The 15306-nt window shown below is 42.6% G+C and overlaps 1 protein-coding gene across 3 annotated transcripts in view; it reads left to right on the top strand.

The window, feature by feature from the left end:
- Positions 1 to 15306, top strand: part of MAP2K5 (mitogen-activated protein kinase kinase 5) — a 278593-nt gene that overhangs the window by 248931 nt on the left and 14356 nt on the right. The window contains exon 22 of one of the 3 annotated variants that reach the window (XM_067029606.1): positions 1070 to 1143. The exons of the other annotated variants lie outside the window; for them this stretch is intronic. Coding sequence (XP_066885707.1) covers positions 1070 to 1105 — 36 coding nt within the window. The 3' untranslated portion in view covers positions 1106 to 1143. The remainder of the gene's footprint in view (positions 1 to 1069; positions 1144 to 15306) is intronic. 3 annotated transcript variants of the gene reach the window in all.

Here is a 15306-nt window from a genome sequence, read left to right as displayed (position 1 = left end):
CCACTAGTAAGAAGTTGATTTTAGCTTTTAATTGCACATAATTACAATGGCAGAATCACTGTCTGGATGCTTGAGATCACACTAAATCAGACAGCTTTAATTTGAATTTTTGATGACACGTTAGCACTTCAGCAAGAACAGAGAGATTATAACCCCAGAAAACAAGCTTTGTTTTTCCATAGACGTGACTGCTTAATCTCTTCACGAGACTTTAGCAGATAAATACATGTGTGTTAAGTGTGTGTGTATTTATATACATGCACATAGCAAGAGAGATACAGATAGATAAAATCTGCCATTCCTTGATCATGGTGATCTGACAGTTTTAATTTCCCAGTTTAGAACTTTTTTCCTCCATCAGTCAAGTCAGATCTCTTAATACGATGATGGTTTGCCTGTTTAAAATTGTGGTTTTTTGAACTCCTGCGGGCAAGGCTTCTTTCTTGTCTTACTGGACTGACTGTCATCTTCCCAGCATCACATTTCAAGGCACAATAAGGCTGCATAGACCACAGGAACAGTTTGGTTACCTTGGATGCTGTAAAGTGGATCAGTGGGGCCGCTTTTCAGTGTTCTGCCACATTCATAGCGGCTAAGCTGGCTCTTTAGAGTATGTTGTACATTCCTTCCTCCTTTGACGCTACTCAACTCATGGGGAGTTTCTGTTATTTGGGTGATGGCCTCAGCCTAGGATTCTCTCCTCTCTGCTGTCCTTGAACTTCTCCACCCTCCTCCCTGCAGCTTTCCCTACTCTACCCCTTCACAGTGCTTGTTCCCTTCTCGGAAGCCCTCCACCACTTATTGCCTCTAACTTGAAACAGTGATTAATTACATAAATTATATATTCATGGTAGATTCACAGATTGGCTCATACAGTATGGTGATTCCTAACTCGGGCAACTCATCAGAACCATCTGAGTGGGTTTAAAAAAAAAAAAAAGCCTGGATCTCAACCCAGAGCAAAGAATCTCTGACATTTGGGCCAGGGAGCAGGTACTGGGGTTTTTTGTTGTTTTTAAAAGCTCTCCAGGTGAAACTCACTGGTTTGATACCTTTTTTCTCCAACTAGATTGTAAGTGCCTTGAAGGAGGAGCGTGATCTTTAATTCAGTTCCTAGCTTGGTCCTATGCTGCTGTCATTCAGGCAAGTTCTCTGTTCTGATTAAAAGAAGAGAAACCACTATCGATTATTCTTTGCATGTGCCATTTGTGTTCTAATCCATTTCAGTAAAACACTGTACTAGACATAAAGACAAACAAGACATGTCCCTTGTTCTCCAGAAACTCAGGGTAAAGTTGAGGAAACTCACCCAAGAACAAGCCATCCCTGGACTCAATGATATTCAGTATAAGTTAGGATGGCCATATTAGAACTACATGGTCTGATCAGAGGTTTTTGTTTGACTTCCTGCTATGAGAGGTCATGTGGGTAAAATCATTTGGCGCCAAAATAATGGAATGTCTAGGACGTTGCAGTGTTTGCAGGGATACCATTCAAAGCTTTTAACAACCAGTATAGCCAGACCAGTCAGAACAGGCACTAGGGTTTGGCTGTACACCCTGGAAGTACGGGAAGAACAAGAAAGTGTAAAGCAGGCCTTGCTCAGTGGCACCTGTGATCTTTGGCGTGTGTTCTGACCACTTGGGAATTCACCTTTGACAATTAAATCCAAATCAAGAGGTCATTGGAGAGTCAAGACTTAGAGGAGACCACCTGGCCAGCACCATCTTTGCCGGGTTAGATTGATGGCAGGGGACCCCAAGGTCTTTATCAGCATATCAGATGTGGGCCACCCCGCACCCCCCAGCTCTCGGGGATAATGGATTAGGTTGAAAAATCTGAGACAGCCACTTGTGGGGGAAATACAGAAGGATCTTGAAGCCCGGTCTCTGTGATTTGGGAATCGCCGATGAAATCAGCCAACTTGTTTTCCTGTGAGTACACTCCAATAAATAGATGCAATTCTTATCAATAATTAATGAGTCTAACCAGGAATTTCAAGGGCTGGAAAAATATTAGAAGCCTCCTATTTACAGTTGTAACCAGCTGGATTTGTTTAATGGGTTGTTTGCTTTTTAATTTGTAGCAGGTTCGAGAGAGACATTTGGGGACCGGAAGTCTTGTGGTTTCAGTGAGGCCTTTTGTAGATACACAGCTATTTGGGGGCCAAATCTGCCTGCAGATAACTTGAGGTTCACTTGGCCGTTTAGAGACTGCAGAAAGGCAGTGGAGACATTTGGGCCTTCTGTCCTCTATTCGATTTTCAAGATTAGAATTAAACATTAGGCCGTGGTCTACCGAGAGACATTTGCCGGAGTGTGGACTAGTTTCTTCCCAGTATCCTGGTTTACCATTTCTCTGTTCTCTTAATATAAATGGTCACTGATTCTGAAGTAGGAGAATAGGTACCATTCATTTATTCGTGCAAAGATTCCCCTGATACAAGTAAAAATGGAATTTTCAAATGTAACCCGATTAACTCTTAATTGTATACCAATAGCCTGTGTGTGTCTCAGCTCCCTCAGAAGGCTTCTGAATGGCCTGCATCTCTCTTTAAACTTGGGGGGGGAGTTCAATTAATAGCAGGACTTTCTAATTGTGGGATTGTTGTGGAGTTGACAAAAATTTGTATAAATAGGGTACATTTTTCCACTTAAGAGGGCTGTGCTGAGACATTTTTAATTGGATTTTCATGGTGATTGACAGCATTTGATTATGACAGTAACTTTATTTGGCTGGACTGCTTTAGCCTCTTGTTCAGATTTTTCCATCAAAGCTCTTTTTTATCCTCTGAATCCCCAGTGGAGCAGCAGTCATTGTGGAAGAGCCTTTTAGCACCTTTGTTGTAGCCATCCCTGGTGATGATTGGGCCCAGCTGGTAGTAGATAAGAAAATGTTCCTTTCACAAAGAGGCTGTGTCTCCCGCCTCTGTGGTTTCAATAATTTTAAGAGCCCCCCAAACCTGTTGAGGATTAGAAGTAGCTTTAGATGTGAAATGAGTGTTAAGTATTAGTAATCGGGAGATTAGGGCCCCAGGGACAATGAGAGATAAACAACTGCAATTAAGGCAAATCTGCCGATGTAAACAAAATTTAGCAGAAACAGATGCCCTAACCATTTTAGGGGATTGATTTGAGGGCACCAAGGAATCGATTTTTGTCTTGTTTACACTTTCAAACCCCTGTGATATACTGGAAGGCTAAATATTTCATACAGCCTGATTTTAGTTAATTTTTTTTTCAGCACCTCACAGTAGGTGCCTCTCTTCTCGCAGTGACCAGGCCTGAGTTTATTCAGCATTCACAGGGAGCAGCTAATTGTCTATGAAGGGCCCCCATGTTTAAATGGGCTTGACAGGAATTTAAATTTTGTTTCAATCAACCCCTGTGCTCACAGCCTGCTCCAGTTTCTAATTTTTAAATTAAACATGATTTTTTTTTTTTTTTTTTTGAGCCACAGGCTTGCCTCTGCAATACTCTCGCTCTAACTCTGGGGAAGGCAAATCGGCAACCCTGGAATGCTGGCTTTTGCAGGGCCTGAGGCACCAGCTCCAGGGCTGGAAAATTCTTTCTCCAAAACAAGCTTTTCCTTCCCCTGTCGGGGAAGTCAGCAGAGCTTTGGCTGGGCAGCTCAGCTTCCTGCCTTCAGAAATGGCCCCCTTTCCAGCTCTCCTGTGCAGGCAGCAGTGCGCATCATCTGGAAAGTGGGTTAAGTACCAAAGGAAGGCATAAGGCTAGCTTTTCGGGGGCTGGCTGAATTGTAACCCATTGCACGTCTAGTGCAGATTTGTGTTTCAGCAGCCTTTTCTGCCCTTGTGCAACAGGGAGACAATGTCAGACCTGTGCGTCTCAGTACACACTCACCGTTTTTCTTTGCTGAGTATCTGCTCTGGGTAGAGCATCCAGCCTGATACCAAGGAAACAGTCAGCCCTGAGTCCTGCCCTCAACCATCTTACAGTCTAGCAAGGAAGATAAGGATATGAACAGCCAAGCACAGGGATAGATTGTTAGACTCGCCAAAGGCCCTCCCCCACCTGCTTCTTCCCACCTTCAGCCGCCCCTCCACCTCATGGCACTCCTGTACACGCAGCCTGCACTCTTAACAGCCCCCTAATGCATGAGCCTCACATGGTCACGTCTTTGCTTGTGCTGTTTCTTCGGCAAGAATGCCCTTTCCTCAAGTCCACGTGGTGAACTCCTACTCAGCCTCCAAGACTCAACTGGCACAGCCTCTTTGAAGCTTTCTCCGGCCTGCTTCAGTAAGGTTGCTGGCTTCCTGTTGTATGTCACCCTTCTTTCTGGCAAGTACCTGTATCAGTGCGCTTTTCACACTTTGTGGTGGTAACTTACCAGCCCATAAACAAGAGGAAGAGATCATGTCTTCTTTATTTTGTATCCTAGCATCTAGCCCAATCCTTAGCCCCGAGTTGAATGCTCAATAAACAGTTACGAATTGAAATGATATGAATTTAACAGGTACAATGAGTTCTGGGGAAGGCAAGATTTCTTCCAGCCATGGGTATCTGGGGAGGCTTTGTGAATGGGGTGACAAATGAGCCAGACCTTGCAGGACATTGGGGTATTTATGTGAGTGTATTACTTTCTGCACACATGTGAAACACAGCTTAGATCTAATATCCGTACTGGTCAGAATCCGTACTACACCTTATTTCCTCTGAAATTACTTGAAAGAAATTGGAGCAACAATTGCGTACAATTGGGGCTGCAGATAAATTCCGAAAGGCTTCTGATTTTTAACCTTAAAGAAAGAAAAGATTTATTTTAGAGAGAGAAATTAAGCTAAACAGGTAACATTTTTAAAAACATGCATTTACAGAGTTCTTTCATATACGCCATCTCATCTGACCTTCACACAAACACTGTAAAGATTATTCTTATTCCCATTTTACTGATGCATTAAACCGGGGCTCAGAGAGTTTAATTGACTTGCCTAGAGTGACACAGCCAGGAAAAATACAGAACTGTTCTGTACTACATCAAAGCTAATATCTATTGATGCGTACTGGACAGGGGGTTGTTATTGTGGTTGTGGGAATTTCAGCTAAGTCAGGCCATTTCTAGAAATCCAAAACAAAACTAATACAAACGCCCCACAAAGACATGTGTAGAATTTCAGCAGTGTGTGCTTGTGAGACCAAAAATGCCCTTCTAGAATGCTTACTCAGCTCACTCCTTATAGTTCCCTCCACCTTCACCTCGTCCGGAATCTGCAGGGCTGTGGTCGAATCACAGAGCTTGTATCTGGACACAGCGGCCGGGACCTGGCTGAGGCCTGAACCTCAGTGCAAAGTAACCAAATAGGAAGAGAGGAAGTAGATCACCAGCAGTTTGCACCTGTCTGTTAGTTGGTAATCTGAAGGGAAGCTGTGAAAATTTGTGAGCTATTACCGCTTTTTGGTTTTGTCAACCTGCAGCAAAAACTGAAGGTGTAGTACGTTCTGCAATTTATCTGGCCACAAAACCTTCTCACATTTTTAGTTCTACCATCGTGATTATAGAAGTGAGTGGCTTCTAAGAGATATTAATCTTTGAGTTTGGGAGAAATTCCTTTTAACTCAGCAAACCTTACTGAGCACATTCTATATGCAGAATATATTGCTACATAGTTCAGTGCTACTCAAATATGGACAGTGGGGGCTTCCCTGGTGGCTCAGTGGTCAAGAATCCGCCTGCCAATGCAGGGGACACGGGTTCGAGCCCTGGTCCAGGAAGGTCCCACATGCCGTGGAGCAGCTTAGCCCATGCACCACAACTACTGAGCCTACATGCCACAACTACTGAAGCCCATGCGCCTAGATCCCGTGCTCCACAAGAGAAGCCACCGCAATGAGAAGCCTGTGCACCACAACGAAGAGTAGCCCCCGCTCGCCACAACTAGAGAAAGCCCGTGTGCAGCAATGAAGACCAAAAGTAAATAATAAATTTTTTTAAAAAGGTAACTGTACTTAAAAATATATATATATTTATGTGGACAGTATGCTAGTGGTAGTATTCGAATTGTTTCTTGAACATACGATGAGGAGTTTGCACCAGAACATAAATCAAGCGTGTCTCAAAGTCTTCTGTTTAAATCACCTGACATTTTTTTGTCGCAGAACTTCCTCAGTGAGGAAGCTGTGTGCTGATTTACTTTGTGGCATAGCTCCTTATCTTGGCAAACTAGTAGCAAAGGGCTCCCAGACCATTACTTGAGTTGTACAGCTGTAAGGAATACAGAGGCTGACGAAACACTAATCTTGCCCTCCAGGAGCTTATAGTGTGGTGAGGAAACCATTGCATCCCCTGCAGGTGGCACAATACAAGGCACAAAGTGGCTGTTCAATGATCTCTGTTGAATAGATGATCAAAAAGAACTAAATAAAAGGTAATCTTCAGAATGGGAAAAAAAATTATAAACTACATATCTGTTAAGGGGTTAATATCCAAAATATACAAAGAACTCATACAACTCAATAGCAAGAAAAACAAACCAATTTAAAAATGGGCAAAGGACCTGAATAGATGCTTTTCCAAAGAAGATATACGAATGACCAACAGGTACATCACTAATTATAAGGGAAATGTAAATCAAAACCACAATGACATATCACCATATGCCTGTTACATGGCTGTCATCAAAAAGACAAGAGATAACAAGTGTTGGTGAGGGTGTGGAGAAAAGGGAACCCTTGTGCACTGTTGGTAGGATTGCAAAGTGGTAAGGCCACCATGGAAAACAATATGGAGGTTCCTCAAAAAATTGAAAATAGGACTACCATATGATCCAGGATTTCCATTTCTGGGACTATATCTGAAAGAAACAAAAACACTATATCAAAGAGATATCTGTACCCCTATGTTCATAGCAGCATTACTTACAATAGCCAACACGGAAACAACCTAAGCGTCCATCAACAGATGAATAAATAAAGAAGTTGTGAGATCGATAGATAATACACAATGGAATATTATCCAGCCATAAAAAAAGGAAATTCTGCCATTAGCGACAACATGGATGAACCTTTAGGGCATTATGGTGAGTGAAATAAGTCATAGAAAGACAAATGCTGTATTATCTCACTTATATGTAGAACCTTTTTAAAAATTTCATAGAAAAAATATTTGTGGTTACTGGAGGTAGGGAAGGTGGAATTGGATAAAGGTAGTCAAAAGGTACAAACTTCCAGTTATGAGATAAATAAGTACTAGGGATGTAATGCACAACATGATGACTGTAGTTAACACTGCTATATGATATATTTGAAAGTTGAGAGTAAATCCTGAGTTCTCATCACAAGGAAGAAAAAACATTGTTTTGTATGTGTGTGAGATGATGGATGTTAACTAAACTTATTGTGGTCATCATGTCACAATATATGTAAAGTCAAATCATGGTGTACACCTAAAACTTACACAGTGCTGTATGTCAGTTATATCTCAATAAGACTAGAGGGGAAGAAAGAACTAAATGATATAGATGCCAAACTGATGAGTGCATTAAGAGACATGTGAACAAAGTAGCCAGGTCACACAGAATAGGGAGCCAGACAGTGATCAGGGTCCGTCAGGAAGGCAGACGGGAGACTAAGGCTGGGAAGACAGCCTGCAAGTGTCCAGGCTGGCACAGGCATTAGAGGAATCAGAAGAGCAAAAGCACAGGCATGGAGTCATGACCCCGCTCATTTCTGCAGCCATGGTCGTAGGACTGGAAAGGTGTGTGGCTGACAACTGTCAGGACATGCTCTGCCCTCTGAATGTGAAGTCTGTAGAGGCTGAAGATGGGCTCTAGGTCTTGAAAGTGAGCCTGTCGTGAACAAGAGACAAGAAGCGACATGGTGAATTGGAAAGAACATTGATCTGGATTATCAGAAGATAAACTTTCAACTACAGCCTCTGCGTCTTCTGGGTAATCAAGTTACTTTATTTATTTATTTATTTATTTTTGCAGCACACGGGCCTCTCACTGTTGTGGCCTCTCCCGTTGCGGAGCACAGGCTCCGGACGCACAGGCTCAGCGGCCAAGGCTCATGGGCCCAGCCGCTCCATGGCATGTGGGATCTTCCCGGAGCGGGGCACGAACCCGTGTCCCCTGCATCGGCAGGCGGACTCCCAACCACTGCGCCATCAGGGAAGCCCTAAATTTTTTTAAAAAACTTATTTATTTTGGCCGTGCCATGCGGCTTTCGGGATCTTAATTCCCCAGCCAGGAATTGAACCCGTGCCCCCTGCAGTGGAAGCTCAGAGTCCTATCCACTGGACCGCCAGGGAATTCCAATCAACAGTTACTTAGCTTATCTGAGCCTCAACTTCTTCATCTATAAAATGGGGGTAGTGATACCAATCTTGAAGGGTGGGGGTTTTTTTCCTATTAAAATAGAGTTTGTGAAAGTGTTTGTAAACTGTAAAGCACTAGACATATGTGGGGGCACTAAATCAGCCTCTTGGGGTCGTGACTTGTCTCCTGTAATGTTCCTGGGCATGTCTGACCAGTAGCTTCTTGAAAGACAAATATGCTTAGTGGAGCTTAATGCAACTTAAAACAAATATACATATGTTGGGCGTTTGTAGCTAGTGTCTGATGATTTGGTAATTTTTTAAGGATAGACAGACCTCTGTGAGTTACTCTTCCCCAGGCATTAGGAAGTCTTAACTTTTCATGTCAGTCCTCTAGTATCAGTATTATGAACATCTTGTTGGAGGGAATTATTATGAAACAGTCAGTTAATAACAATTTGCTGTCTGCATCTTTGAGGTACTGTGATGGGTTCAAAAGGAATTTAAGAACCATCCAGATCTTCAAGGAGCAGACTGGACACACCCATAGGAGACATTTAGAGAAGGCAGGATGAGCTGTGTGCTGCTGACTTGCACAGTGTGAGGACTCAGGACACGGTGGCCGAGGGTGGTCAGAGGAGGCATCTCAACTCCAGCCAGAGCTGTAAGGATTTGTCTGAATATGGAAATTAGAAAGTGGTGGCTCAGCAGCGAGCCAGCTCTGGAAGGGCTTTGCACACCGGTGAGGAGTGTGGCTGCAGGAAGCTGCCATTTGTTCTTAAGCAGGGCAGTGGCCCAACCACAACAGGCAAACAGACCACACAGGACTGATCTCTGCTTGCTCCACCTGGACCAGAATCTGTGGCTGGAAATGATTTATAAATAGGGATGTCCTAACCCCCTGGCTCTTTCTGAAATTCCATGAAGGTCTCCAGCCAAAAGAATAGGAAGCCAAGTTCAGAGCCTGTAGCTTCTTGGCAGCATGTCATTTGTCTCTCTCTCTCTCTGCATCTTCTTTTCAGTGTCCTTTCTGTCACTATCAGGGAAAATCATTAGTATGCTAATCTAGCTAGCCGTCATTTTAACACTGACCTTTGCTAACCTGCCTTTGCAATTTCAGGAACTACGTTTGACTTCTCTAAAAGTAACCTTAAATTGTAGTCTTGTAAGAATTCCAGAGCTGTATCCTTCACTCCTTCTTCTAATGAGGTTATGACCAAATGCTCATTATAATTGCTTTAGACTCCTTTTAATTTTCAAGCTTATTAATCATAAGAAGAGTTATTTAAAATTGCATAAATTAATCTTAGATTAAAAGCCCATCAAAGCCTCGAAACAATTAAGAATAAGTAGGATTTCCCTGGGGCAGCAAGTTTTATTTTAATATTGTAGTCAGGTGGATATCAGAACCTTGAAGTATGGTAGTGATTAATGTATGCAAAATTTAAATGAGATTTTTTAAATGGCAAATCTAAATCACATATTGACCTAACTGTAGGCTCTAACTGCATTGTCTGTCATATATTTAAACTGTTTACTAATCAACATTTTAATTACAGCATGTGCTGGCAGACCCTAGGACAAATAAAATCTAGCATTTTAAAATTTTGCTGCAAAGTCTGTCACCCAAAAGTAACAAGACTTTTTTGTTGGGGAGAATGGAGGAATGAGAATACAGAGCAAACTTGCTGCAGCAACACTGAAACTTGGCACAGATAGTCCTAAGGTGTGCGGCTGCCCCATTCTTCCTGGCCCCCACTCTCACCTTGTGATTCTGCTGGTCTGAGACAGCTACCTCTTCATGGAGCAGCATCTGGGTTTCCTTTGAAGTTGATTCGTGCTTAATTCGGGGAATACTTCCCTTCATGTGTTTGAACCCTGGTTGCCAAGCATTGTTTACTTGAACAGTGTATGTAGCCTGGGGTCCCTAGGCTCCATCCCCTTTTGTGATGTGGAGACTAGATATTTCCAGAAATTTGATTCAACTGCAGTCAGAGTCAGCAGCCTTTTGTCTTGCCTACCTCCTCTATCTCTGCTGGGGTTGGCGAGCTGTCTCCAGGAAGGTGGTCCTGGGCTGCATCAGAGTCTGGAAAGCTTTTTCTCTATTTTACAAATATTCTGTTTCCTTATAGAAAGTAGATGGGTAAGAGGGTCACCTTGAATAAATTATTTCACCCCTAGCAACTTCATTTCCCACTTCATACAAAGGGGATAATAGTGACCAACTTACAGTTTCTGTTTTTGTGAAAATGCAGACAAGATAAAGCACACAAAGCACTTAGCATAGAAGTTAGGAGATACGAAGTTCCCCAAAATGTTTGTTCCTGCTCTCATCATTGACTTTCTAAAACTAGTGTTAAAATTATGTTTAAAAATTCAGATAGTACAGAAGGTTATACAATAAGCTCCCAGCCCTGCTCTCTAGAGTTAAGCACTGTTAACAGTAACTTATGTCCTTCTAGAATTTTTAATTTTATTGTTCTGTACCTTACTTTTTCTCTTTAAGATCTTTCCATATCACATGAAGTCTGTCTTGTTCTTTTTAATACTGCATGGTGTTCCATTATATAGATGGTCCATACTTATTTAACCAGGACCCTGCCATAGAACATTTTGGCCATTTCCAGATCTTTGCTGTGTGTTTATTGGCCATTTGTATTTTTTTCACATACTTTGCCCATTTTTCTTTTGGATAGGTTGTCTCTTCCTTCATCTTTTTGAACCTTGATTTCCCCACCTAGAGAGTGAGGCAGGCAGGCGCACAATCTCCAAGACCCCTTTTACCTCTGTAGGTTACAGTCCAGGCCTGGATGTCCTGCAGGCAGCTTTTACACTACTACCAGAGGTGCCGGTCTGCTCGTGACCTTGCTGAGCCGGTGTTGAGCTCCAGGGCCAGTAGCTGCGGGTGAACTGCAAGAGGCTCGTTTTCTTCTCTTGTTCAGTTGTGTCTCTTCCTCTCTTAAAAAATCAGGCTTGGAAATTACAGGGCAGAGCTGGGATTGAACTTCCATTAAAGCTGCCTGTAGACATCAGGAATATTTATTTTCTCTATTTGTTTTAAGCCTGGGAAGACTGTGTGGTTTTCTCAACACTGTCCTGATGGAGCCCTGACCAGCAAGCGTGCAATGCCCCTAGCCCTAATGTGCCATTAATGATAGGTTAATGTACAGTATAATGTTTTGGGGACTACGGGTTCATTACACTTCTGAGTGTGAGGTCTTTCCACAGAGCGCCCAAGGTCCCATTGCATTATATCATGCAATAAAAATACCCTTTTCATATCACACACTAATAAACTGTATTTGAAATGCTGTCTGAGGGCACTGCTGTCTTGTCTATAGGCTGTGCACGAGTGCAACAGTTGGGTTTCCTTTTTTCTATTTTGTGTTTTAGTTACACGGAATTCTGAACTCAGGGAAGTCTGCTCATTCCTGTTTTAAATGGAGGAGTGAGTTAGGTCTTTAGGCTTGAGGCTCAGGGGAGGGGCCGCTCAGTGAGTGGTTAGAGTCTTTAATACATGGAGAGCAAGACCCCTCATTCTCCTCTGCCCGTCCACCCATACTGTGTGCAGCTATCGGGGGAGCTGGTCTAGTGTCTTCCAGATTTAGCACTGGACACATGTTAGGTATTACAAAAATCTCCTTAGAAAAGAAGTATGATAAGAACTGCCAAGTCTAAGCCACTGATAGTCATGACTATAGAGCTGTTTCGAGGGTAGCCTATGTGCTAGGAATTTCATACACACAGGCTTCCTGTGCAGTTGGTCCTGTTCTCCTTGTTTTACAGAGCACAGAGTTCCCAGAGGGAGGGGGGAAAGAGCTTCACTTTAGAGAATGAAATCCACAGGCTCCTAGGAACCACAGGTGAATTACCTGCCTGTGGTTATTCATACCATCCTGTGAGTTGATTTAATCAGATGGTTTTCTTCTCAACAGTTAGCTGGCGGCAGAGGTAATTTTGAAGCTTGGAACGCTTTGGAAAAGGAGACTCTTCTACATCAGAAAGGAAAAAGGCATTCGAATTTAGGGATGAGGCAAAGACTGGGGTCAGCGGACCTTAAAAGACCTATTTTATACTTTGATCCAGGGCAGACTATGGCATTTGTGCTTTGTTGGGGGGTGGGGGGTTGTTGCTGCCAGTTGTAGAGTGTGGGGAAAGAGTGACACATAAGGTCCAAGAACCTGGGTTCAAGCCCAGTGTTGAGACTTCAGCCTGAAGCGCAGTCCTTAGCACCTAGGGGCATCAATGTCTTTGCTTGTTAAATAGGCTCACATCTACTTCTGACAGAGTTGGGGATCATATGAAATGCTGTAAATGAAAACACCTAATTAGTATCTGGCACAGTTAGGTGCTCACAACTTTTCGCTATTGTATTACTGTTATTATATGTAATAATATAACAAAACATAACATACTAACAAACAAAACAAAAACATATTGTAACAAAAGGCACAGGCTTTAGAGCTGATGTCCAATTCAGATCCCAACCCTACCTTAGCCAAATCACTTCTCTGAACCTAGTTTTCGAATAGTGACAGTAATGCCATCCTGATACTTGGTGGGATTACTGTGACACTTGAATTAGATGATGAGGTTGAAAGCACTTTGTGGAATGAAAAGCTCTACTCAGCTGCTGGTAAATACATATATGTATTTTTCTCTCCAAATCAACGTATTCAAACTGAATAAATATCCTTAGAGCGAAGCCGCTAAGGGCAGCTATTAGAAAGATTCACTGATCTGTCGCCCTCCCCACCAGGGAGCTTGTCGCAGCCAAATTGTAGGCCAGAGCGATTCTTCTATCCCATGTCTTCATAACAGCAGAGAAGCGGGGTGGACCCAGGACAGAGTCTGTGCTCCCCTGAGTTGGTGCGAGGAGAACCAGTACCTGCTGAGAACAATGGTTGAAAGATCAAGGGACCATGTTGAAGGGTTGAGCTGGTCTGGAGAGCCAACGAGATGACAGAAAGAAAAAATCAAGTTGCTGAGACTGTCCTGCAGAAGACTGGACCTTTGGCTCTAGGCAACAGTCCCCTTAATTGTTAGGAGAAGCTATTGAAATTTCAAGGATGATTAGTTTTTCTTTTAAGGGTGATAGGGTCGGACTAAACCTTTTGTTTAGATATGGGGACTTTAGAACACTTACATAAACCTCTCAGGGGTTAAATCTGTCTTTAGGGCTACCAGGACTTGAAAAACGTTACCTTGTATCAAGAGAACCAGAAGTGACAAGTTCATTTTAAAAGCCTGGTTTGTCATTGTTTATCTAATTTTCAGAGTTGACACAGAAAATTAGACCAGCTGACACTCACTCTCTGACCGTCCCCCGGCTCATTTCCCTGGTCCTTTCCTCCCTGACCTTTGCAAGTACAAAATGCTCCAAACCCCCAAATATAAAACTTCCCACCGAGTTTCCAAGTTGCCCTGTAGTCACTCCAAGATTCTTTCATAGGATGTCATCCCTAATGTGATTATAAAAACAAGATGAGGTTATAAATCTGCTCTGTGAGGTATTTCTTTTCTCCTTCTGCTTTGACCATAAATCTTAGAAGTAATCAAACTCTCTCCAAAGGAAGCCAAGATAAACTTGGGCCCTAAGTGGCCCCATATGTCTTTACTGAGTTCAGAGGCTCTGAAAGCTTGTCTGCCAGGCGACATCGCACGGTGCTGCTGAAAGGCGGCCAGACGGAGTGTGAGCTTTCCCCTGTTTAATATTGACCTTCCAAAACTCAAAGAGCAGCCGTCTTCTATTCACCACCTTCAGTAAATGAGCTACTTCCAAGGAAGGATATTATTCAGATAACTGAGACTTATTCCTTATAAAACCATAACTTTTTAAAAAGATTATAGGCAAGAGGTTTTAAATGTATTATACACTTCCCTATCCTTTTAAACAGATTACATGCATCAGGGTTTGGCTTTTTAGAAAATGTTCTTTGGACCATCGTCATGAGCAGTCTGTTTGCTGCGTTCTGCTGTCCTAGTGTCTCCTGATGTTAACACGTGGAGGGCTATTTGTCCTGCAGTGGTTGACCCCAAGCTGGTTCTTTGGTTTTGTTTTTGTTGTGCAGTGTTGCTAATAGATGTCACTTAGTACTCCTGCCCTTGTTCCCCATTCTAACAGCCCTCCCCTCTTCCTCTTCTATTTTGTGCTTTAGGTTGGGAAACCAGATAGTAAGTGTGTGAGCACTAATCTAAACTTCCAAAAAAATCGACTAGAATAAAGGCTTGAGGGACTAGCTAAAAGTAAAGTGTTCGAGTTTTAGTGTAACTTTCAGATTCTTAGTCTTAAGTAAGGAAGTCAAGTATACAGTGGCCTGTAGGTATATGAAGTGCCTCTAGATTTGAAAACAGACCATTTCACTAAATAGGAAATATACTGCTTGATAACATTGCATGCAGATGCCCAAGTTTGAAATAATATGACCACTTTGCTCTTGAATCAATAATTAGTGTAAAATTATTTTGAATTATTGATTGTTGAAGGTTTTTTTTTACTTTTCTGAGGGGACCAAATAAGGCATGAATGTGCCAGGTGGAGTCTTTTGACTCTAAAAACCAGGTTTAGAGCCAGACACACAGAAGCCTCTCAGTCCGTCCGTACTGGATTTGATTGACTTGAGGCCTCTGTGTAAATGGGAGCATAACTACCAGAAGAAGCAAGTTTGCACCTAAATAACTTTGTCCTTCTTAACAGTGAAAACAGACTTGGTTTCACACAGCTCTGCAGGGAAGGCCGTCGCCAGCTTATCTGTAGCCAGATGAAGTGCACCCCCTTTCTCGTTCCTTCTGCACACGGCCAGTGACACTGCCTCAGAAAACACAGGCCACACTGCTCGCTGCAACAGAAAACGCATTTCAGCTTTCCGTACGTTTAATTTTCTTCAACATTACCTTGCAAACCACAGTAAATCAATAACAGAATAGTTAAGTACCACAGGTTCTTTGTGTTTTGTTTTAGAAAATATTGCTCAAGGCTAAAAGTGGGTTCTATTGATGATTTTTATTTGCTGCTGGGACACAAAATGATCA

This window comes from Kogia breviceps, chromosome 3, assembly GCF_026419965.1.
Source record: "Kogia breviceps isolate mKogBre1 chromosome 3, mKogBre1 haplotype 1, whole genome shotgun sequence".
Classification (NCBI taxonomy): Eukaryota; Metazoa; Chordata; class Mammalia; order Artiodactyla; family Physeteridae; genus Kogia; species Kogia breviceps.
The sequence above is the reverse complement of the archived record's forward strand: the minus strand, read 5'-3'. Positions and strand labels throughout refer to the sequence as shown.